This window comes from Leptodactylus fuscus, chromosome 4, assembly GCF_031893055.1.
Source record: "Leptodactylus fuscus isolate aLepFus1 chromosome 4, aLepFus1.hap2, whole genome shotgun sequence".
Taxonomy (NCBI): Eukaryota; Metazoa; Chordata; class Amphibia; order Anura; family Leptodactylidae; genus Leptodactylus; species Leptodactylus fuscus.
Window position 1 is genome coordinate 49,912,113 of NC_134268.1, and position 23,040 is coordinate 49,935,152.

At 43.8% G+C, this 23,040-nt stretch overlaps 1 protein-coding gene across 1 annotated transcript in view; it reads right to left on the reverse strand.

Moving 5' to 3' along the window:
- Positions 1 to 2,319: 2,319 nt before the first annotated feature.
- The window catches only part of CPA6 (carboxypeptidase A6), a 133,511-nt gene continuing 112,790 nt past the window's right edge, over positions 2,320 to 23,040 (reverse strand). The window contains exons 8-11 of the mRNA XM_075270442.1: positions 22,885 to 22,972; positions 19,213 to 19,415; positions 18,843 to 18,927; positions 2,320 to 2,507 (exon numbers count right to left, since the gene is read on the reverse strand). Coding sequence (XP_075126543.1) covers positions 2,320 to 2,507; positions 18,843 to 18,927; positions 19,213 to 19,415; positions 22,885 to 22,972 — 564 coding nt within the window. The remainder of the gene's footprint in view (positions 2,508 to 18,842; positions 18,928 to 19,212; positions 19,416 to 22,884; positions 22,973 to 23,040) is intronic.

The following is a 23,040-nucleotide window of genomic DNA, read 5'->3' on the forward strand; positions in this document are numbered from 1 at the left end:
ACCTAGAAAACTGGACCAGTCACCAGAGAAACCGGGTAGAGTCATGGTTATAGACCCCTCCAGCAGCAGCCAAACTACATCATAAAATATGTGTCCTCTCTTATTATATTGGTTCAATATAACCGTATCCCCGGTCTTGTTGTTATGTGTCATTGTCAGCACCAGGCACGGATTGATATGACACGCTACGTTTCATAAAACTTACTGAATTTGATATAGATGACATTGCTGTTATTTTTACGTGTTTACTTTTTTGTTTCAAAAAACAATAAAAATCTATTGAAACAGAAACAAAAAAAAATGGATAACTGCTTCAGTATTTCCAGTCATCCTTTATTATCAGTTCCTTGCTATTAAAAGAATACACCATTTAAGAGACATTTTTAATCCATTATCTTTTTTTCAATAGGTCATTAATAATAAAATCACAAAACATAGCAAAACATCTGTTTGGCCTTGTTGTTCTCCCGCTCCCCTTTTTTTATGTGTATTTGTCTCATTATATCTGTATTATAGTTCTGTCATCCATTATGTATGTGTGTTATATGTTGATATGTTCCAGTCTTAATAAAGGCCCCACCAGGTGCAAGGCACAGCTGAATCGAGGCTCCGTCCTCTTCATATATCAGCCTATGTCAGTGCGCCAGAATGAAAATCTTCTACCAGTTAGGAGTTGGTGTACATTTCCTGCTTATGTCGGGGTGAGGTGTCCCTGGTCTGCCCTGCCCCACTCACTTTTGTGGAAAGTGTTGAGCTAGGCACAGGTTGGGGGGTTTGTCACATCTTTGGTGCAACACATCTAAGCCAGGAAATGCTTAGATGTGTTAATGAATTCCTTCTTACTATTTACCTGAATGCAATTCTGGGTGCACAGATATTTTCCCTTTAAAGTAAATGAAACACAGATTAATTCCAGGTTATTTCTCATTACTGGCCTCATTATCAGCAAAACTTTTAAAATCAGTAATGAGAAATAGGCTTGAATGAATCAGTATTATACTTATTAGGGATGGCCGCTCTGGCCCCAGAACTGAGTGCAGCTACATAGTGTGTCTTCACCTGAACCCATATACTCTGGAATGAATCAGTATTATACTTACTTACTAGGGATGGCCACTGTGGCCCTAGAACTGCGGGTACATAGTGTGTCTTCACCCAAATCCATGTACTCTGGAATGAATCAATATTATACTAACTTATTAGGGACGGCCACTGTGGCCCCAGAACTGAGTGCGACTACATAGTGTGTCTTCACCCGAACCCATATACTCTGGAATGAATCAGTATTATACTTACTTACTAGGGATGGCCACTGTGGCCCTAGAACTGCGGGTACATAGTGTGTCTTCACCCAAATCCATGTACTCTGGAATGAATCAATATTATACTAACTTATTAGGGACGGCCACTGTGGCCCCAGAACTGAGTGCGACAACATAGTGTGTCTTCACCCGAACCCATATACTCTGGAATGAATCAGTATTATACTTACTTACTAGGGATGGCCTCTGTGGCCCTAGAACTGCGGGTACATAGTGTGTCTTCACCCGAACCCATATACTCTGGAATGAATCAGTATTATACTTACTTACTAGGGATGGCCTCTGTGGCCCTAGAACTGCGGGTACATAGTGTGTCTTCACCCAAATCCATGTACTCTGGAATGAATCAATATTATACTAACTTATTAGGGACGGCCACTGTGGCCCCAGAACTGAGTGCGGCTACATAGTGTGTCTTCACCCGAACCCATATAGTCTGGAATGAATCAGTATTATACTAATTTATTAAGGACAGCCACTGTGGCCCCAGAACTGAGTGTGGCTACATAGTGTGTCTTCACCTGAACCCATATAGTCTGGAATGAATCAGTATTATACTTACTTACTAGGGATGGCCATTGTGGCCTTAGAACTGAGTGTGGCTACATAGTGTGTCTTCACCCGAACCCATATAGTCTGGAATGAATCAGTATTATACTTGCCTAATAGGGATGGCCGCTCTAGCCCCAGAACTGAGTGCGGCTACATAGTGTGTCTTCACCCTAACTACCATAGCCTGTTATGAATCAGTATTATACTCAAGAATTAGGGCTGAGTGCAGTTTATACAGATTAAACTATTGACTATTGGGAATATAACTTGTTCCACTTAAAATACACAGTAAGATCTCAATATCTGGAAACCTAATGACAATTTTTAACATTTCATATTGCATGAATAGACAATGTTTCATCTATATTGTAGTATAGCATCTCATATCACATACATTAAAAACAGCCAACAAATACAAAAAACCCCATAAAATATTTTTATCTTGCTAGCGACATTTCCTCAGCAAATGCATGGTGATATTTTTAACAGCTAGCATTGTTTCTATACACGTTGGACGGATTAGACCATCCGGTAGAAGAAATCCATAATATCCATTGTCACGAAGTTCAAATGCATATGCATATGGGATGCCAATGTCATAGGCCCAGTCGATGGAGCTGCCAGAACTCAAATCTGAAAGAAAAGATTTTACATATTCATGAATTACCACACAAGTAAATTAGTGGAAAGAATTTGTAAAGTGTTGTTGGGTGTGTTATTGTTATCTGCTGAAAATGACAAGTAGGGAATGAGACACCTCAGCGGTTGTGTGAAGTCCTGGTGAAGCAGTGGTGCAGAATGGAACATCCATCTAATTTATCTCATGTAGCCATCGTATCATATTGTGAGGGTTAAAATAGTCTGTTAATTCTTGTTCTTGAAAAATTCCGTTATACACTTATTGTATTATTATATCTAACTGTATCTTTTACACTCATTCTAGCATATTAATTGTATCTACTAAATCATTGTACTGTATCAAACTGTACTTCATATACCGCTAGTTATTGTATCATAGCTAATTGTACCTCATACAATCCTTGTATCATATCTGTCTCTTATATGATCATTGTATCATATCTGTCCCTCATACAGTAATTGTATCATATCTAACTGTCTCTTATACAGTCATTGTACCATATCTAATTGAATCTCCTAGAGTTTTTGTATCACATCTAATTGTATCTCATGCAGTCATTGTATCATATCTAACTGTACCTCATACAATCATTGTATCATATCTGTCTCTTATATGGTCATTGTATCATATCTGTGCCTCATACAGTCATTGTATCATATCTAATTGAACCATATATCATATCTAATTCTACCTCATACGGTTATTGTATCATATCTAACTGTCTCTTATACAGTCATTGTAGAATATCTAACTGTATCACATACAGTCTTTGTGTAATATCTAATTGTACATTACACAGTCATTGTACCATATCTAATTGTATCTCCTACAATCATTGTATCATATCTAAATGTATCTCCTAGAGTTTTTGTATCATATGTAATTGTACCTCCTATAATTATTGTATCATATGTAATTTTACGAGGGGGTTCACACTACCGTCGGTGTCCGACAGCTAGTGTCCGCTCCTAGTGTCTGTTCATTATGCGGACATTAGCAGCGGATACTAGCTGTGTCCGTGACATTTTGCATTGCTTTAAATGGACATCGAGTGCGCTCTTTTACTGTGTGTCCTTAACTGTCCGTTCCCAAAGATGTCCGACTTTTCAAGTGGACAGCAAAAACCTGAATGGACATTAGCAGCAGACACTAGCTGTCGGACTCCGACGGTAGTGTGAACGCTCCCTAACTCCTATAGTTATTGTATGATATCTAATTGTACATCATAGAGTTATTTTATCATATCTAATTGAACCTCATACAGTCCTATCAAATCCAATTGTACCTCTTAAATCAGTGGGCCACATTTTGGGTGCATTCACACTACGTAACGCCGGGCGTGTATGAGAGCCGTACACGCCGGCATTACGGCAGACTGCCGAACACTTCCCATTCACTTCAATGGGAGCGCTCGTAAACGCCGCTGTTACGAGCGCTCCCATTGAAGTGAATGGGAAGTGTTCGGCAGTCTGCCGTAATGCCGGCGTGTACGGCTCTCATACACGCCCGGCGTTACGTAGTCTGAATGCACCCTTTCTTTGCTAAGCACACCCAGTTCATTATATTGCTTGCTCTTCATATTTTACATATGAAAAAAGAATGTTTTTCCCACATCCTTGACATTTTCATGATTTTAGACTCAAACGCAGGCATGGTTAGCGCTTGTTTCAGAGACATTTCTAAAACTAAAATCCCCAGTTCTTACGTCTGTTTGACTGGCGTTACTGGAGCACAGATAAACAGTAGGTGTTCACAGAGCTGACATGTTGTGACCCACGGCGGACAAGTCACTAAAGCACCAGGCCCCCATGAGCCCGCTTTTCCACAATCCTATGTTTTCAATGGGTTGTTCTACCCATCAGTTTCTTCGGCATTTTGGTCATAATGATGTGCGATTATGTCAGGTTGTTGGGAACCCTCCTTTTCCTCCTTCAAACAGTTACAGGCCTTTTGACCTGATATTACATTGTCTTGGCTGCAGTACCATCAACTCCTCTATTTTCTTCGGAGGTACTCTTTGCTTCCACTGCTCACCTCAAGCCTTACTGAATCAGAGAGCGCTCTTAAACAAACGGAGACTCCTGCACATATTATCTCTTTGTTATATAGCCTACTTCTCCTTGTAGCTTCACTGGGCAGCCCTCCATATGTCCATTCTTGGAAGTGAGTCTCTCCCATATGGATTAGGATAGGTCCTTCCTGTTCGCCCACAAGTTGCCAAAGTCGTGTTTGTACTGTTGTCCAGTTTTTCTTCACAGGTTTTACCTGGATGTCCCGGACTATTGCTGGCACTGTGGTTCTGAGGGAACTCTCCTGTACATTTGGTGGCATGCTGTGTTTACAATGTATGCTATGGTCAGCAGTGGCGAGATCACACCTTCTCCTCGGCTGGCACTACTTTTCATCATTCTGGGTAAAATCTCTGCAGTAAAAAAGGAGCTCCTGTGACATTTCCTCACAGCTGCCAGATCCGTTATCCGCAGGTACTGGCTTAGTGCTGTTACTCCTACACTAGTGGACCGGCTCCAGGATCTTTTCCACATACAGAGAATGGAGTCTTTTGTGACAGAGGACTCTCTGACTCCTCTATATTTGAGCTACTTTGGCGGCCCTGGGTGTTGTTCCAGGAGTCTGATGAGTGCTCTAACGTCCTTCCCTGATTGCCTACACATTTAGCCTCTGCTCCTTCTTAGGGTTGTCTCCACCTTTCACTTTTAGCCTAGTTGTCCTTCCCCCTTTTTTTTTACCTTCCTGTTTATTCCTTCTGTGTCCTTTTTGTTAATCGTTTGTCTTCCCTCTCCTCGTGTTTGTCCTTGGCTTGACCTGTTGTGATACCTTCATGGTTAGTTCCAATATTTTCTTGCCTCCTTCCCCCAACAGAGACATTTTATATAGGTGTGTGGCTGTAAATGTTATGACCCAGTCTTTACAATCTGAGCCTGTTAGGTTCAGGTGTGGACTGTGTGGACGGCAATCGGTGCAATGCTGTTTTTGCAGTAGCACTCATGCATGGATCCCGTGATGAGTTGCTTAGTGGGTCAGTACCTTAGTGTGTCTTTGCCTCTGAAGGGGTTAAGTCCTTTGCAGTGCTGAGAACTTATTACAGGCGGTTCTAAGTGCTGCTTCCTATCCCCTCTCCTTACTCCTGCTCTTCAATATTTAAATCCACTGTGCATGCTGTCAGATGCCGGTCTTAAACTTCAGTTTCCTTTGTTCCAGAATCAGTTTTCTGTGCTTCACATTTATTTTCTGCTCTATACTTTGTGTTCCCTCACATTCACCGTTAGTCCAGTCGGATACCTGTGGGGGGGCTTTTTCTGTATCTGCCTCTCCTTCATAAACTAGATAGGTTTTCTGTTTGTCTTGTAGGTGAGTTACTTCTCCAGCTGTGTTCGTGCCCACTCAGGCTAGTTAGTCGGGCCTACGGCTACTTCTAGTGTGCAAGGCAGGCAATATATTTCAAACTGCTCATACTCTTGTTTTTGTTTTTCTTTTGTGTTTTTCCTTACACTTGATTGAGAGATTATCAGTCGAGGGCCAGTCCATGGTCAGAGATCCCCAGCCCATAACAGTAAATATTCGCTGTTGTGGTTCTGTCATAAGATAGTGCTATATTTCTGAGTCTAGATTCTTCTATGCTTTTATTTAGTTTGATGTGGAATGTCCACGGCATCATGTTTGTTTTTCCTATGCTCAGTTTTCTCTTAATTAGATGTTTCCATATTCTTTTTTTGTTGTACTCCTTGACCTGCCAATCAATGTCCTGAATATTGATAGATTCTTTTATTTTTAGAAAAAATTGAATAAAATTTCATTAGAGATAAAATCCTCAGTTCTGCCAGAATAGATCAATTTAGAGTTCTAGAGTTTTTGTCCATGTAGACAAATGTTTGGGTAAGTTAACCCCTTAAGGACGCAGGGTAGTTTGGGCCTTAAGGTTCAGACCCTGTTTTTCAAATATGATGTCTTTTACTTTATGTGAGGATAGCTTCATAATGCATTTACCTATCCAGGTGATTCCAAGATTGTTTTTTCGTGACACATTGTACTTTATGTTGGTGGTAAATTTTGGTCATTATACTTTGCGTTTGTTTGTTAAAAAAAGGACAATATACTGAAAATTACATAAAATTATCAATTTTGAAAGTTTCTGTTATTCTCGTGAAAACACAGACAGTCATATCACACAAAATTCTTCCTAATTAACATTTCCCATATGTCTACTTTACATTGGCATTGTTTCTTCAATGTCCTATTACTTTCCTAGGAAGTTAGAAGTATATAGGAACTTTATTAACCCTTTAGGTGTTCCACAGGAATTAATGCAAAATGAAGGTGAAATTTCCAAAAGTCACTTTTTTATGCACATTTTCCATTTCAAACCTAATTTTTCCGTAACAAAGAAGGGGTTAACAGCAAAACATACCATAATATTTATTTCTCTGATTCTGCAGTTTGTAGAAATATCCCATATGTGGCCCTTCTGTGCAACATGACTCAATACGTGTCCTCAGAAATCAAAGAGCACCTTTAGGGATTTCGGGTAGCAATTTCATTAGGATGGTTTTTAGATACCATGTTGCATTTACAGAGCCCTAGAAGTACCACAATAGTGGGAAACATCCAAAAGTGACCCCATTTTGGAAACTGCACCCCTCAAAGAATTTATCAGGGGGTGTAGTGAGTATTAGTATCCCAGACGTGACTGCACAGCGGATGGTGAACAGGTAATATATAAGCTGTGCGGAGGACATTGGGAGCACCAAATTCCCTACTATGTCCCAGTAGCTACTATGATTGGGGGGTCACTTTGGGGGTCTCTTCTATTGTTTTTTTTTCTTGTAAGCTGCAAAACTGGTCTGTACCCTGACATACGCTTGCACCGCTTATATATTCCCCTCCTGACGCATTTGGCGATTTTGTTTTTTTTTGTCTTCACATTATTCAAGCTATATTTTTTTATTTTTGTGTTGATGTGGCCATATGAGTGCCTATAGCTTATTGGCTATTTTTTATTAACTCTTTTTTTGCTGGATAAAAAAAAAATCAATCAATTCTGGCATTGCATTTTACTTTTTAAATGTTTTTCCACATGGTGTGCAGCATAAGTATCATGTGAACTTTATTCTGCGGGTCGGTACGGTTACGGCGATACCTCATTTGTAGGTTTTTTTATGCATTAGTAATTTTGCCGAACAAAAACCCATTTGGGGACATAAATCAATGTTTTTTGCATCTTCTGAGATGCGTAACATTTTTATTTTTCGATTGACAGAGTTGGTTGAGGGCTTATTTTTTTGCGAGGCAACCTGTGCTTTTCATTGGTACTATTTTGGTGTACATACGACTTTTTGATCACTTTTTATAGCATATTTTTTAAGGTGAGATGGCAAAAAATCATTATTTCCGGCGTTTTTTTCCTGTTTTTTTACTCGACGTTTACCATATAGGTGAAATAATGTTTTAGTTTTATGGTACAGGTTGTTACGGATGCGGCGATACCAAATATGCATTGTTTTTAATAATTTTTAGGTGTTTTTTTAAATAACTCATTTGCTATAGAAAAAGGGAATTTTGGGGCTTTATTAATTTATTTATTTATTTCACACAGTTTATTTATTTATTTTTACACTTTTTTTTACATTTTTTTATTGTTTAATGTTTTATAACTATACTTGGACCAGCAATACTCTGATTGCTGGTCCAGTACTATAGCCTGCAATACACATGTATTGCAGGCTATATAGGAAGTGTGTCTCTGCAGACGCAGAGACACACTTCCGGGCATCAAGGCAGGATCACCAGGTAAGCGGGGGGTCCTAGCAGCCCGGGGTTACTAACCAGACCCCGGGCTACATAAAATTCATCAGGGCACCCCCCGATCTCGCCGCGGGGGGTGCCCGGGGAGGGGGGGGAGATCAGAGAGAAAACTCTCTTGATGTCGCGGACATGTGTCCACGGCATCGGGAGGGTTAATACCGCCGATCGGAGCGAAGCTCCGACCGGCAATTCACCGGGGCAGCTCGTCCTGGCTCTCGGCTGTGTAATGCAGCCGAGTGCCGGGTGTAATGGCGCAGGCACAGCTTCTGTGCCCGCGCCATTACTGGTCAGTAATAGTACTGACCTGAGCGTGAACGTGCTACTTGCCAGGACGTACTATTACTGACCAGAGCGTTAAGGGGTTAAGCCAATAAATAGGTTGTATAAAGTAAACTAAACTGTCTAAAGATTCACCAGTCTTACCCATTGTCTTCTGACATGTTTGTTTGTGCATTTTTTTCGCCATAAAATGAAATCACATGACGGAAGGGGGCTAAGCCTGCATCAGTGACTTAAAGGGGCTCTATCATTGGGAAAAGTCATTTTTAACTAAGAACATACATGCATAGGCTTTAGAAATGCTATTTCACACCTATCTTTTGTATGTAAATTGCTTCAGTGATTTTTGAATAAGCCCGTTTTTATTAATATGCTAATTAGCTTCCAGCCAGCACAGGAAGTTCCCAGCAGCACTCGTCTCAGCTATTCTTTCTATCTGTGCATGCAAACAGGAAACAGGAAGTCATCAGCAGCAGCACAGGCTACAGAGGGTGCAAGATGAGACTTCTGGGGTGCACCGAGAGGCTAATTAGCATATGAATAAAAACTGACTTATTCAGAAACCACTGAGGTGATTTACATACAAAAGGTAAGTGTGGAATAGCCTTTATAAAGGCTTAGTGCTTAGTTAAACATGACTTTTCCCAATGATAGAGCCCCTTTAAAGGGATTATCCAGGTCGTCGGTAATAAAGTCTATGTGTCAGTACAGGTGATCTGTGGGGTCCTGGGTGTCCGACCCTTGCAGACTAAATATTGTTGGCCTATCCTAATGATATAACAAGTATAGGTCCTTATTTTTAGTAACCAACTGGAACACACAAATGTTATGTTGAATTGCTATGAGCATTGCTGAAAAAATACAGCGGTCTCATAATCTGAATATGGTTGTATTCATGAGCAGAGGCTCCTCTTCTACCTCCCAACCCCCAGGATGCAGTTGAGAAACTACTGTATGTAAGTGCATACACTGGAGCCTGTAAATCACCATTCGGACAGCTGGGGTTAGTGCTCAGCTCATGAATACAACTGGACTCAAATTATGAGAATTTGTCACTGCTGTGTGTAATATTCTTTCTTTACAAAGTATAACATATTAGATTAAGGCTTTAAGTTGCTTATTATTGTCAATGAGGTCCCTTGGACTCATTTCTGCTATTTTTGCGGTCCATTTTCTGTTCTTCTGATCCTCTTACAGACCAGAAGAAAGGACATCCCAGTGAAGATGTGACCTACTGTTTTTAAGACTCTATGTTGGTTGTCAGTGAATGGAAATATTCTAGTTTACATCCAGAGACTGCAATCCTGTCCTGACCTGGCACTAAGGCTCTGTACCAGGCTAAGAATCTGTATCTTGGTTCCTGTAACAATTAAAAAAAAAATGGAACAATGATGCAGTGCTGCATTTCATGGACACCAATAATGTCCTACAGATGTTAGGAGTATTTAGGTTCTTTAATTTCTATTTTTCTTACCTGGGGAGTTTTTGGCTGCGCGGTGTCTGGGGTGGCATCCTGGCGCTGCGGGGTTGTCCTGTCGTGAGTATTGGTGCACACCTTCTGACTTGCATGCGCGCACTGCTGGTAGGCAGCTTTATCTCCTGGTTGATTAGTCTGTCCTCCCATTTGCACCTGGGAGGAGTGGTCTCTACTCTGTATTTAAACCCATGCCTCCCATGGTTCTGTGCTGAGTGTCGCTTTTACAGTGCTAGGCCTTAGCAGGAGGAGTAGGTGGTTATCTGGGATAGAGGAAGTTCCGTGGTTGATTTTTGGGAGGTTTTGGGTGAACGAGTTGGTTTGTGTGTTTTCCCTTCTGTGTTCACCAATTCTCCCTCTGTGTATAATTGACTGTGTGAGTGAATTGCCTTATCCTTTGATTTCTACTCAGTTTCCCTGTGTTTGTTTCCTAGTTTATGGTTCCTTCCCATATTTGTTTGGGGGAATCCTTTCCCACATTTTTCCTGTGTGCTGCTTGTGTTGTTAGTCAGCGCACACCCTTGTCAGTCCCTGTCAGTAGCAGCTTCACTTGTTCGTTAGGGGTGACCCCCTTTAGTCTCCAGTCCCTAGAGGTCTTATAGGGCATTCCTTCTCCCACTTCCCTCTAGGCCTACGGAATCAGTGAGAGAGGAGCTGTCGGGGTCAGGCTTAGCCTGAGAACAGCCGACCCACACCCGTGAGGCAGGGACCGGGATAGCTAGTGGGAGTAGTGCAGGGCGAGATTCCCTACTGCTATCCCTTAGCCCCGTTGCAGCTACCTGGACTGACATAACAGTACACTCAGCCGGTAAAAAAAAAAAAAAAAAGGTTCGTTTGCATTATGACGGACCTGAAACAGTTGTACCAGGCGGTGCAGCAGATTTCCACTGAGATGGAGGGGATCAAGCTACGAATGGATGCCATCCAAGCTTCTGGCGTATCTCAAGTACAGCAGTTGGCTCAACACACAGCCTCTCAGGTGGAGGGCATACAGAGGCAGGTGAGTAGCGCCCCTGTGGGTCGGCCTCTGGAGCCAAAAGTCAGCTTACCTGAACCCTTCCGAGGTAAGAGGTCAGATTTTTTCCGATTTCAAAAGGACTGTCTTTTGTATTTCCGGCTACGGCCGTTTTCCTCCGGTTCTGAGGTACAGAGAGTTGGGATTATTATTACTTTATTGAGAGATGATCCCCTCATCTGGGCACATTCGTTACCAGCCGACTCAGCTTGCTTACTAACTGTAGAGGCGTTTTTCTCCACAATGGGGTTACTGTATGACGACCCAGACAGGGTACGCACGGCTGAGTATAACCTACGACGTGTGGTGCAAGGGGATCACGCTATAGAGAAATATTGCACAGAAAGTAGGTGGGCAGCAGAAGTACATTGGAATGACCCCGCTCTACTTAGTCAGTTTGAGACAGGGCTCTCGGACCAGGTTAAAGACCATCTAGTTTCTCACCCTGTTCCGGGAGATCTAGATGAGGCCATGCAGCTGGCAATTAGGGTTGGACGGCGCCTCCGGGAGCGTGGAGACAAGAGTCCTGGGGGGCTTAGCCCTCCTCAATTCTCTGTTTTTAGAGAGGACCCGGGGGACCAACCCATGCAGATTGGGGCCACTGTGCGAAGTGCAAGACCCAAGAGTGAAGGGTCCCGCACAGTACGCTGTTTTGTGTGTGGAGGGATGGGACATGTAGCAAGGGTATGCCCCTCCAGAGAATGGTTCACCAAGGAGAGTAATAACCCCAGGTCTATTGAGGGTAAAGGGAGAAAACCTACTAAGGAGGGAGGTGTGCATATTTCCTGTACTCAGACTGCCGGGTTGACCCTTGAAGGATGGGTAAATGGGCAGAAGTGCCGGATTTTGGTTGATTGTGGTTCGGCAGTCAACCTTATTGACTCAGAGTTTTGTGAGCAATTAAGGGTGAGTCCTTTGGTCTTGGAGTCTCAGATACCGGTGTGGGCTATTGATAAGACCCCTCTACAGCAAGCTGTCATCTCCAAACAGGTGGAGGGTTTGGAGTTTATTGTGGGTGGCCACAGGGAAGAGATTGACTTGTTCTTGTTGTCTAAATTACCAGCACAAGTAGTGTTGGGGTGGCCCTGGCTGAAGCAGCATAACCCTATTATCAACTGGAAGACCGAGTCAGTAGTTTCTTGGGGGCAGGGGTGTAATGGTCGATGTCTGCCCATATCCGTTATGTCTTTGTCTATAGACAATTTGCCTCAAGAAATATGTGAGTTCAGGGAGGTCTTTGAGGAAAGGGCAGCCAAGACATTACCACCACATCGCACCTATGATTGCTCGATTAAATTTATACCTAATGCAGTGTTACCCAAGACAAGGTTATACAATCTCACTATTCCGGAGAGGGAGGCGCTCAAAGAGTATATTGAGGGGAGTCTAGAGGTGGGGCATATTCGCCCATCTAAGTCCCCAGTAGCAGTGGGGTTTTTCTTTGTAAAGAAGAAAGATGGAGGGTTGCGCCCTTGTTTGGATTTTAGGGAGATTAACAAAATCACGGTGCGGAATCCCTATCCCATTCCATTGATCTCGGATCTATTCAGCCAGATTACGGGAGCCCGCTGGTTTAGTAAAATAGATTTACGTGGGGCGTATAACTTGCTGAGAATCAAGAAGGGGGATGAGTGGAAAACAGCGTTTAACACACCCCTAGGACACTTTGAGAATCTTGTGATGCCTTTCGGTCTAACCAATGCGCCTGCTTTTTTTCAGAATTTTATTAATGATGTACTAAGTGCCGTCATAGGGAGGGGGGTTGTGGTCTATCTGGACGATATACTCATTTACACCCCGGATTTGGAGACTCATTGGGAGAGAGTGAGAGAGGTTTTAGATCTCCTGAGGGTTAACCAATTAAGTGCTAAGCTGGAGAAATGTGTGTTCGCGGTCAATAAATTATGTTTCCTTGGCTATATCCTATCGGACAAGGGGTTCGAGATGGACCCTGAGAAGGTCAGGGCAGTCTTGGAGTGGCCGCGACCCGAGAACCTAAAGGCGGTCCAACGGTTCTTGGGGTTCTCCAACTATTATCGCCAGTTTATCAAGGGATTTTCTGAGGTTGTGAAACCTATCTCGGACTTGACTAAGAAGGGGGCTGACTGTGCTAAGTGGTCGCCAGAGGCGCTAGCTGCGTTTGAAGAACTGAAGAAGCGATTCTCGTCCGCTCCCATTTTGAGACAGCCGGATGAGAGGTTGGCCTTCCGAGTGGAGGTGGATGCCTCCTCGGTGGGGGTGGGAGCAGTACTTTCTCAGGAGTTCGAGGAGGGTACGCATCCCTGTGCCTTCTTTTCTAAGAAATTCTCTGCCTCTGAACGGAATTATGACATCGGAGATAGGGAACTACTAGCAATAAAACTAGCGTTCGAACATTGGCGTCATTTCCTGGAGGGGGCCAGAAGGCCAGTCCAGGTATTTACTGACCACAAGAATTTGATTTATCTTGGGTCGGCGAAGAGATTAAATGCACGGCAGGCCAGATGGGCTCTATTTTTTGCGCGGTTCCATTTTAACGTGACTTATGTGCCGGGTTCAAAGAATGTTAAGGCTGATGCTTTATCCCGGTATATGTCGACTGAGGAGGAACGAGAGACGCCTGCCACTATCCTTGGGGATGGAGTGGTGGTAGCAGTATTGGGCGCGAAATTGGAGAAGGCCTTGATCAAAGCGCAACACGCTGCACCTTCCAAGATACCTAGAAACAAGCTTTTTGTCCCAACTACTCTCCGACAAAGTCTCCTGAGGGAGTGTCACGAGTCGGTTCTTGCTGGTCACCCGGGGGTTTCAGAGACCATGAGATTGGTGTCTAGGAATTTTTGGTGGCCAGGGTGGAGTAAGGAGGTCTTGCAGTTTGTTCAAAATTGTTCGGTCTGTGCAAGAGCCAAGGCGTCGCATACCCGTCCCCACGGTCTTCTACATCCATTGGAACCTCCTAAGGCACCTTGGACTCATCTGTCTATGGATTTCATCACGGGCCTTCCGGTGTCTAAGGGTTTCACGGTCATTTGGGTAGTCGTTGACCGCTTCACGAAAATGTGCCATTTGATCCCGTTTTCCAGGCTGCCATGTGCCAAGACACTATCTGAGGCGTTTATTAAAGAGATTGTAAGGTTGCATGGTCTTCCTGAGGAGATCGTTTCGGACAGGGGACCGCAATTTGTGGCTAAATTCTGGCGGGCTTTTTGCAGCAGGTTGGGAGTTACACTGTCGTTTTCCTCCGGGTTTCACCCAGAGTCTAACGGACAAACAGAGAGGAAGAATCAGGATGTGGAACAGTTTTTGAGGTGTTTTGTTCGAGAGAACCAGAATAATTGGGCTGCCTTTCTCCCCCTGGCAGAATTTTCCCTAAACAACCATGATTCCAATGCCACAGGTACCACACCTTTTTTTTGCTCCGGTGGTAGACATCCTGTTTTCGGAGTATTTTCTTCCATTTCTTCCCCAGTTCCGGAGGAGGAGCTATTTTCTAAAAAGCTGCAAGGGGTATGGTCCCGTATCCGAGAGAATCTGGTGCGGGCGTCGCACCAGGCTAAGGTCCAGGCGGATCGGAAGAGAGGAGAGTTGCAGTTCTTCCCTGGTGAGATGGTTTGGTTGTCCACCAAGAATATCAGGTTGAAGGTTCCTAACAAGAAGCTGGGTCCCAGATTTGTGGGTCCTTTTAAGATCATCAAGATGGTAAATGAAGTGGCGGCGCAGCTGCAACTACCTAAAAGGTGGAAGATAAACCGGGTCTTCCATGTCTCCTTGTTAAAGAAGGCCAAGAAGGGAACGTCTCCAGTTAAGGTTCCACCAGTTTCTGAGTCCGGGGAGTATGAGATATCCCGAGTTCTGGATAGCAAATATGTTCGGGGGAAGCTATGGTATCTGGTGGCATGGAAGGGATACGGTCCTGAGGATAATTCTTGGGTCCTGGAGTCGGATGTGTCAGCTCCCAGACTCGTGGAGAAATTCCACAAGGAGTTCCCGAAGAAGGATGCTCCTAGAGAATCCGGAGTCTTCTCCTTGAGGGGAGGATCCTGTTAGGAGTATTTAGGTTCTTTAATTTCTATTTTTCTTACCTGGGGAGTTTTTGGCTGCGCGGTGTCTGGGGTGGCATCCTGGCGCTGCGGGGTTGTCCTGTCATGAGTATTGGTGCACACCTTCTGACTTGCACGTGCGCACTGTTGGTAGGCAGCTTTATCTCCTGGTTGATTAGTCTGTCCTCCCATTTGCACCTGGGAGGAGTGGTCTCTACTCTGTATTTAAACCCATGCCTCCCATGGTTCTGTGCTGAGTGTCGCTTTTACAGAGCTAGGCCTTAGCAGGAGGAGTAGGTGGTGTTCTGGGATAGAGGAAGTTCCGTGGTTGATTTTTGGGAGGTTTGGGTGAACGAGTTGGTTTGTGTGTTTTCCCTTCTGTGTTCACCAATCCTCCCTCTGTGTATAATTGACTGTGTGAGTGAATTGCCTTATCCTTTGATTTCTACTCAGTTTCCCTGTGTTTGTTTCCTAGTTTATGGTTCCTTCCCATATTTGTTTGGGGGAATCCTTTCCCACATTTTTCCTGTGTGCTGCTTGTGTTGTTAGTCAGCGCACACCCTTGTCAGTCCCTGTCAGTAGCAGCTTCACTTGTTCGTTAGGGGTGACCCCCTTTAGTCTCCAGTCCCTAGAGGTCTTATAGGGCATTCCTTCTCCCACTTCCCTCTAGGCCTACGGAATCAGTGAGAGAGGAGCTGTTGGGATCAGGCTTAGCCTGAGTACAGCCGACCCACACCCGTGAGGCAGGGACCGGGATAGCTAGTGGGAGTAGTGCAGGGCGAGATTCCCTACTGCTATCCCTTAGCCCCGTTGCAGCTACCTGGACTGACATAACAACAGACTCCAATGCAGTGGCGTAACTAGGAATGGCGGGGCGCCGTGGCGAACTTTTGACATGGGGCCCCCCCGATACCAAAGATCTCGACCGAGTCCCTCCTATGCATTCCTGCGCGCTCTATTATGTCCCATAGTGACCCCTGCACACAGTATTATGTCCCATAGTGGCCCCTGCACACAGTATTATGTCCCTTAGTGGCCCCTACAGGACTAAATACTGTCACGTCACCCGCTGACTGCTATACCAGGACAAATTGTGGATAAAAAAAATCTGGTCATGTGCATTACAATTTAGTAACTCCATGTGCCTCATATTAATAGCAGTTAACCCCATCATGTCCCTCAATTAACCCCTGTGTGCCTCACCATAAGAGTTACTGATATGTGAGAGACATGGAGGTAATAATAAAGTATCTTCATTACTATTACCCCCATATGTCTCACATATCAGTAACTCTTATGGTGAGGCAAACAGGGGTTAATGTGAGGGAGATGATGGGGTTAACTGCTATTAATATGAGGCACATGGAGTTACTAAAACACAAGTAATCACCCCATATGCCTGACATTAATAAGTAACCCCAGTACGTACCTGTGTAGCTTCAGTTTCATTTTCCTGGAGCAGCTTCTTCCTCTTCTTCTCTTGCTGGACGGCAGGGATAAGCCCCGCCTCCTCCTCTCATTGGTGGGCAGAGGAAAGCAGAGAAGGGGAGGGGGGAGAGAGGGGGAGCGTCCTGAAGAGCTGACAGGAGCCAGAGCTGCAGCTCCTGTGTCTCAGCCGTTGCTGCAGCTTCGGGGCCCCCTGTTGGTGGAAAGTATTCCACCAACAGGGGGCCCCGATCATTATACTTGGGGGTCCGAAAAGACCTCCGAGAATAATGATAGCAGCGGTAGCAGCTGTCACCGGGCCCCTAATGCCCCGGGCCCTGTGGCAGCTGCTACCGCTGCTATGGTGGTAGTTACGCCACTGCTCCAATGATTTATAATGGAGTCCATCTGGTTTCGTAATGGTTTCTAACTTTTTGACAGTCATTAATTTATGTGAATCCAGACTTAGAATTTAGGTACTGTACAAAGTACTGTACAAAGTCAACAATGGCTACAAAAGGAATGGGAAATAAATAGGAAGTTCGTATTCTTCTACCTTCTGCTCAATTCACTCTTTGGCTCAAAAAACTGCAGCAAGATTTTCAACAAAAAAAGCTGCATTTCCACAATGTAGAGCCTCAGCCTAGCCGCAGGCCCTAAATGAACCACATGGCCGGAACACTGGCAACACACTGTGTGCCGGATGTACTTCTGTGACCCCATTCATTCAATGAATAGAAACAACAGAAGCAGGGCCGCAACATCGGACAGGAATAATTCCTGTTCCATACTTTGTGTCCCAGACTGTCCGCCCGCACACAGGACCATGTAAATCACGATCATGTGCACTGGTCCACAGAAATTAATGGGTCAGTGCGCTATCTGGAAAAAAAAAAACAAATATCACACTGGCTTAGCACATGGTCGTGTCTATGGGGCTTAACGCTGATCAAATCAACCCATTTCAATTAAATTAGTTAATTAAGACAAGTTCACAACCAATCCCCCGCAGAACAGAGCATGTCAGGGCAGGTACATGAGAGTGTACAATAAGTGAGTGATACAGATGAAGTCCCCTCCATCTGACGGAAGCGTATAGGATAAGAGCAATGGACATGATGCTTGGGTGGATTTTTAAATCCTTACTGTTTTCTCAAGTCTGTGTTGATTTTTTTAATCAATTTATATATATTTTTAAGCAGAGTGTGAATAGGTATTTCAGACGCATTGTAGTCTACATTTATGGTAATTTACTTGAGAAATCCAACCAAAAAATCTGGAACAGATACATTTTCTATGAATGTGGACCAAACAGCAGACATGAACATCATGAAGACTCAATCAGTGGCGTAACTACCACCATAGCAGCAAAGGCAGCTGCCACAGGGCCCGGGACATTAAGGGCCCGGTGACAGCTACCCTTGCTACCCCCGATCTTATCACAGACAAACTGTTGTAACTGCGATAAGATCGGGGGAAAGCTTGCAGGACCTGTGGATGAAGGACCTTGTGTGATGTCAGCCGTCACATGACTAGGTGGGCGTGTCTTTTTAGCCCGTACAGTCCTGCAAGCGAAGAAGAGAAGTAGAGATGTGCTGCTAGGTACTGAGGGGGAGGGATTAATGTGAGATGGAGAATGGAGAGTGTGTGTCTGTGTGTGAGTGTGTATGTATGCGTGGTGTGGAGCAATTGAGGAGCAACAGTAACCTAGGGGCAGAGATGGAGGAGAGGACATGAAAATGGGGGTAGAGATGAGGGGTGCATGAAACTGGGGGCAGATGGAGGGAGGACATGAAATGTCATGTGACATCCGTGCGTTATTAAAGATGGCCAACACAACCAAAGACTGCAGCGGAGCCGGAGACAGGTAAGTACCTTTTTTTTATGTCTGTATCACCCCTCGGTCTCCGATTATTATACTCTGGGGTCTGAAAATACCCCAGAGCATAATAATTATTCATGGGTGTTCATTATGGGGCATAATTCTGTGTGCAGGGGCCACAATGGGGTGTAATACTGTGTGCAGGGGCCACTGAGGGACATAATAGAGCGTGCAGGAATGCGGCATGGGGGGGGGGGTCGGTCAAGGTCTTCGGTGTCGGTCAGGAAGGGGGGGGGGGCCATGTCAAAAGTTCGCCACGGGACCCCGCCATTCCTAGTTACGCCACTGGACTCAATGTACTACTTTAGAATAGATTTTGGAGTTAGTAGCACATCTTTCTTGTGGCATCGTAGAATATAGCAGCTGTAAAAAAGATAGAGAAGACAGAACAATGTCTTCTCATCATATACTCACATAATGTGGTGGATGCAGGGCCATGTCTGTAACGGATCCCATAAGCAGAATTTATGGCTTGGACGGCTTTTTGTGCTGCTGACTCCTGTTCAGGATACAAGAAAATGACAAAAGTCGTACTTTTAGTTTCTACCATATTACATACCATGTAGATACCCTGAATATTATGGGATCATCTGCAATATTCTGATATGATGTATTTCAGTTTTTAGTGACAAGGGGGGAATTTTTAGTTTATATTATATACCATGTAGATACCAGAATATTATAGGATCATCTACAATGTCCTAATTTGATGTATTTTAGGTTTTAGTGACAAACATCACAAAAATATGTGACACAAACGCCAACTGATTATAAAATGACTTACCACACACTTGTAATTAGGAATGATATCATACTGGTATGAGTAGGGATAGAGTATCATCTGAGCATAGGCGTGGAACGATAAGTAAATTTTAATAAATTTTCTCCTTTTGTGGATAAACTGAGCAACAGCCTTAACTTCTGGCTCAGATTCAGGATACGGTCCACAGTAGGTCATGTCACATGGATTATACGAAGCACCTTCCTCTGAAATAGTTAAAAATAAAAATACGCCATGACATTATGGAGTGAAAACATTATTTTGCTGCCGCAGTGTTGTTGGAGTGATACAGATAAGTACGATGTACGGTCTTTCACTATTACAAGCTTTGGTCCATAATTTACAGCTGTATGTGGAGTGGTGAGGAGCTGCCTGAACGACAAGCTGTCATTTACAACATAGTAAACATATTATCAGAGTCTGGCACGCTCTCAAGAAAGTATAAAGATGCTGGTGCTAAGTGTATGAATATTATACAGTACCGTATAGGAAAGGCAGGGTTAGAATGGACCACAAACTCTGGTTAGTACAAAGTTAATGCTACTTTATTTCGCCTGTATGGCTAGAGGCTTAGCAAGTACAACATAAATCAACATAAATCTAATCCGAGCCCCTTAGTGGCCTGCTAAGCACATTGCCTAATGTGTGTCTGCTTCATAGATTTGGTACAAATAAACCCCCTGGCAGAGTATTGCAAGAATTATAAACTATCTCCCATCCACAGGATAGGAGATAACCGAACATGGGAGTCTGACCGCTGCCCCCCCCCCCCAATGATTAAGGCAATATGATGGCAGATGGTGCAGGTGTGCTGCTACTGCATTCAGTTCTATAGGACTGTGTTAGGATTGGGTCCCACAGGCTTCCCATCCCGCGCATAGCGCCACGTGCGGGCCAATGGAAACCTCGCCCTCGGCGTTGTGCAGTGAGGTGTCTGGAGTCTAAGTCCAGCTTTGGGCCCACTTAGCATGCTCAGACATTTTGGAGCCGCTCAGAGGCTAAGTGCCATTCTCTCCCTACTGAGCATGCTCAGGTGACGTCATGCCACCGCTCCTGTTGGGCGGGGACTAGCCTTTAAATAGTGTGAGCCGACGCCCGCCCGGTGCTCACACTTTGCCTAGTAATACTTTGAGACAGGAGGTTAGGGCCAGGTTCCAGTCAATTGCAGGAGCTGAGTAGGGATCAAGTTAGAATTCCTTGGCTCAGCCGTTTGGAATCAGTAAGCCTATTTCCTTGTCTAACTGCTGTGTAGCTCCTTGCAGGTTTAGGATTTTGTTGTGTGACTGACCAGGAGTGAAGTTAACCCCTGGCAGTCTGGTTTTTGCAGCAGAGTGAAACATATGCTAGGGCCTGGTTCTCCTGCTGTAATTAGCAGGTACTTCTGGCCAAGCTTCATTTGACTTCACTCAACTGCTATACATAGGCACGCTCTCCCAGTGAAGTTAACTGGAGAGAGTCTGTTGCAGCCTGTTCACATTTGTGCCACACAACATCACTGCCAGTACAATTTAACTGGTGGTCCATATTCAGACATACAGCTGCCCATCTGGACTTGTGGACCTCGCTGCAGTGCTCTGCAGCTTAGCGGTTCTGGTTGTGTTGATTATTATTTTTATATATACACACAGAACCGTAACAGACTGTCAGAGATAGGTAAGTGCTGTACTTGGCTTGTCTCTGAATGGGGGGCAATGCAGAAGTGGAACCTGCCAGAGCCATCCTGTGAATAGGGATGGATTGTTACTAGGAATATCCTTTTAAGACACAGGTATAATTTTTCTAAATTGCCTAGCTTGTAGAAAGCTAAATAAAAAAAAAAAATCAGAATTCCTAAAATATAATATGGGAAGAATATGCAAGTCTGACTTCCATGATGTAATTAGGAAGCCAGTGCCTCAAGAATGCACACCAATAGAGGGCGCTCACTGAGAATGTGCAAGTCTATCTTCCATGATGTAATTAGGAAGACAGAGTCTCAGTCAAGCAAACCAATAGAGGGCGCTCCCTTTAACATCATGCCGACCTTCTCAGAGGCCTTTGTTTGCAATGATGTTGGGATTTTACCAGGTAAAGGACAGCTGTTTTGATGTGTTGCATCTCATCAGCTTGGCACAGAGAGGACTGACCTGGCAGAGGTGAGAGGCTTAGACAGGGTTGAGGGGATATCGTCACTCCATAGGGAGAGAACCACCATTTAGGTGTGTGGAGTCTTAAGCCATTAGGGCTCTACTGTGCAAAGGAACATGGGAAGAATATGCAAATCTGACTTCCATGATGTAATTAGGAAGCCAGTGCCTCAAGTATGCACACCAATAGAGGGCGCTCACTGAGAATGTGCAAGTCTATCTTCCATGATGTAATTAGGAATCTGTCAAAATGATGGATATCAGAATAGAAACCCGATGAACCCCATTACAGTCAATGGGATGTGTTGGGCACCATTTGTGTCCGTAATATAACAGATATATTCCCAGCTTACATTCCACTCCTATGATGGACCAGAAAAACAGAATGGGGGACATTTATTAATTGCACAATTTTTTTTTTATTTTTTTTTAAAGCCGTTTTTCACTGTCATCTTTTTCACAAAGAGCCAACTAATATCTCAACAATAATAAGGGACTAAAACACAAAGCATATTCTAAAGTTGTATAATTTTACTTCAATACAGTGATTTAGCCTTATTTATATAAAACTGGTAAACCCAGCAAAAATACAGCACTGCTGCTAAGGACGGCCATTATACACATACAGTACTGTGATCGACAATGGATGTCACTCTCACTGACATTTTCAAAGTTTTATAAATTGGGTGTATGATTTAAAGGGGTCGCCCAGGATTATAAAATGTTGTAGAAAAAGGGCAGAATAGGTTAACCATTGGCTAAGCAGTATTTTACGTGTGACCAGAAAAACCATGAAGGAGACCAGGGAGAAGCCAAACGTCAGCAGAGGGGATCATTGAGATGAGTAAGGCTTACATGTAAAACCATTCAGCTCATAAAAAAATAAACTCTTTATTAGACATATTAGTAGTGGGTGATCAATAATCACACACAGTAGTGCTCTAGAAATATGCGCTAAGGCTACATGTACACGACCATGACCCTAAATGGCCCAGATGGCACATGGATGACAACTGTGTTCTGACTGTGTCTCCATGGTCCACCTGATAATACATTGTCATGGGCATTTGGTCATAAAAATGAAAGGGTCGGTGCGTTAGCTATGAAAAATGCAGCTAGCAAATTGGCAAAGCACACGGTCATGGGCATGAAACCTAAAAATAAGAACACATATGATCCCATTTTGGCATGAGATCCTTCATAACTGCCGGATATGCCATAAATGCCTGATATATTTGGGTCCCACCTCTGGGACTCTTACCTATGTGTCCATAGGACAGAGACATGAGCACGTGGGTACTTGCGTTGGTCCAACATTCTAACCCGATAACAAGTACTTATGAGCACTTCTTAAAATATATAGAAGTCATGGGGGGAGGTCACAAACTGCACATCTGCTTTTATGGGACTCTTCCTTTTACAATATTTTCAGTTTCCCTTACATGGAATAATTCTCCTTGTTACTAGAGTTCTGTGTAAAGTCAATAAGACCCAGAATCCCCCCGTTCCATGCTGACTTACTATATAACATAGAGTAATATCCACTTACTGCAAAAATTTACTTTCCAGTTCCTGTTAGCGTCTACTCCATAGCAGTTGAATCTCATTTTAGACCTTGTTTTTCTCCAAAAACGATCCTATATGGGCAAGTGAGAAACAGAAAAGTTTCACCAGACAATTGATCTCAGAGGTTGTCAGAACAGCA